General features: G+C 34.8%; 1 protein-coding gene across 1 annotated transcript; it reads right to left on the bottom strand.

Annotated features, from left to right (window-relative positions):
* Positions 1-1,960: 1,960 nt before the first annotated feature.
* On the bottom strand, positions 1,961-2,277 carry LOC118593859 (60S ribosomal protein L37a-like). Its single transcript, XM_036203443.1, is given in 2 exon segments — positions 1,961-2,031; positions 2,033-2,277. Coding segments are annotated over 2 exon segments (285 nt in total). The 3' UTR covers positions 1,961-1,991.
* Positions 2,278-3,047: the final 770 nt, after the last annotated feature.

Here is a 3,047-nt window from a genome sequence, read left to right as displayed (position 1 = left end):
ACAATGCAAACCCAGGTCCTCTTCAGAGAAAATTTGCTCTTACCACCGACATTGATCTAGCCACATACAATTGCTCATTTGATGAAGCAGATTATATTACATATTTTCATCATTTCATGAATTTCTACCTAGTTTATCTGTAGACATAGTATATATTATGCATGCTGGCAAACAAATATACATATTTTGTAGATAGATATAAACGTAGATAGATGTCATAGGCAAATAAATGAATGGCTGGAGGCATAAGTTAATAATTAGGAAATAATAATATTTTAATTTAGAAAAGAAACTTTGATGTTATATCATATTTTGCTTATGATTAACTTAAATTCAATATATGTCTACCAAGAATAGAGTATATTCTTAATGAATGATAAAATTTTTCTAGGCACTTTTGACCAATTTAATTTATTGTTTCATGTGGATGTAACTGTCTTGTTAAATAAGAAACACAGAACCAATTGCAGAGTTAAAAACCATGAGGTCAGAGCAAGAGCGGAAAACCTTACCCTTCACTGCTTCTGCTGACCTTCCTTTCTGCAAGAAACTTACCTCTGTGTGTCCTGTCTTTTTTATAGACTTTCTGTTCTGTTTTCTCATTGGTTGTAAACCCAGCCACATGACCTTCTCCTCACTGCCTATTTGTACAGACCTCCAGGTCTTCTATGGTTGGTATTGAGATTAAAGGCGTGTGTCTGCCATGCTGGCTGTGTCCTTGAACACACAGAGATCTACCTAGCTCTGACTTCCAAGTGCTGGGATTAAAGGCCCACTACCGCCCAGATTCTGCTCTGGCTTGCTCTGACCTCAAGGCAACTTTATTAACATACAGATAAAATCACATTTCAATACAAATAAAATATCACTATATTTCCCCTTTTCTATTTTAATAAAAAGAAAAAAGTTATAACTAATATAAGAAAAACTATATACAAAAGTACAATAACTATATATACCATATATACAAACAATAAATACCTAAACAATGTCTAGTCCATTTGCATTTGACAAATTCAGAGAAAATAATTCCATTATCTATCCTATTTTGTTAAGTCCAAAATGTGCCTGATTCACTTTCTATCCTAACTTATATTACTAATGGAACTGTCTTATAATGTCTTTCAAATTTATACACTTACAGTTCTTAGTAAGTTTTTCTGAAATCCTTAACAAAGATAATTATAACTAAAACTAACTGATCTTCAACTCCCTCAGAGACCCAAGAAGTAAATAATACTACCTAATAAAAAATGAAAACAGGAAATTCATGCAAGCAGCTTCCAAAAAAAAAAAAAAAATGTGAATTGACAGAAACAGCCAGCTGCCTGGACAGTCACCTAAGGTTTCTCCGCAGTGTTGGGGCATCATCTTCAGCCTATAGGCTTATCGTATCTGACAGACTCATTTGTGAACTAGGATGTATACAAGGTCAACAGTTTGTCCGCACCTTTGTTGAGAGCAGTCCATGTACCAGAAACACCTGAATTCCATTAGTGTCCTGTCATGATTCAGGATTCTGGAAATTATTGATTTTTTTTCAATTCAGCTGTCCATTTTTCTTGGCTGTGTATATGTGGCTTCATCACGGCATCCCATCTTCTCCACATCCCTCTATTAAATGCCAGTCTACTGTTGAGAGGGGTGAGCTTAGTTATTCTTCAAGAATAACTATTGGTTTATGGAGCCTGCGGTTATTGTTTTTTACCTTTTGGCTCAATCTTTATTGAAATGTATTTCATCTTCACATCTTTCTGGGCATATAAGATCTACTATGTCTACGGCTTCATGATGCTGGTACTGGTCATCCTGTGCATAGTAACCATCTGCGTGACCATCAAGTGGTTGTTGGGAATTGAACTCAGGACCTCCGGAAGAGCAGTCGGTGCTTTCAACCTCTGAGCCATCTCTCCAGCCCCCCACCTTTTTGTTTCTTTTTATGTAAATTAACCCATTTATTAGAGAGCAGGCAGGTCTCAAACAGTATGGTTCTACTGGTCTTTCAGTTCCTTCAGTCTTCTGATGGCGGACAGAAGAAGTCGTGTTGTGGGTTCAGGCCCCACCAGCCACTGTTTTCATGCAGGAACCACAGTGCCAGATGCCAACAGCTTGTCTCTTCATGTTGGTCTTTCCACAGAAGGAGCAGGAGTACTTGGCATGCTGGCTGATTTCAATTTTCTTCACCATTTTCCGGAGGGAGGCACCATAGCGGGTCCCGTATTTCCCGATGATACCAACCTGCTTGGGAGTTTCATATTGAGCAGTTAATAAAATCATACAAACAAGGAAATCATATGTTCTGCATCTTATTCCACATAATAATCATCAATACTTTTAAAACCTTTGCTTATTTCTATGTTTTAATAGAATTAAACTCTGTCACAATCCTTTAATTGTTATACTAATATTGAAAAATAGTATTACTACAAGGTTTCTAGTAAAACTATCATGTGCCATGTTTTCTGAATATTTTTATACATACCAAAATTCAGACTATGAAATTCTAAGTATTTGAAAATTAGTTTGCCTATAGTACTCCCAAATCATAACAAATGTTGTACATTTATTCATCCCTATTCACTGTGTCTGCATTTCTATTAAAATAAAATGAAGTATAGTCACTGAGAGACTTGACAAAATTAATAATGGAATTTGCCAATAATCTATTTCTAACATGTATTAGGAAAGAAAAATGAGTCAGTCATTGGGTGTCAATAAAATGAATCACAGGCTGTGTATATTAGTTAATGGGTTTCAAGTTGGTTATCTTATAAATTAAATAATATCTGTTTAAAAGGCATAAAGCCAAATATTTCAAAGGAAGTTTTTTAAGCACCAAAAATAAGAAATCATTTTTTGTTCTAGATCAAGTTTTGATTATGTAGAGACTTTTGAGGAAGTACTAGCAACAGTCTGCATTGTACTTTTAAATAGTAACTTGTCTCAAACACTGTAGAAGCAGAAATTATAAAGAAGCATTTGCCCTTATGTTTTCTATTTTAGCTTTTAATATTTTAAAGTAGAAAGGTTAAGATGTGGATAGCATG

Source organism: Onychomys torridus, chromosome 12 (genome assembly GCF_903995425.1).
Source record: "Onychomys torridus chromosome 12, mOncTor1.1, whole genome shotgun sequence".
Classification (NCBI taxonomy): Eukaryota; Metazoa; Chordata; class Mammalia; order Rodentia; family Cricetidae; genus Onychomys; species Onychomys torridus.
This window is presented reverse-complemented; position numbering and strand designations above follow the sequence as displayed.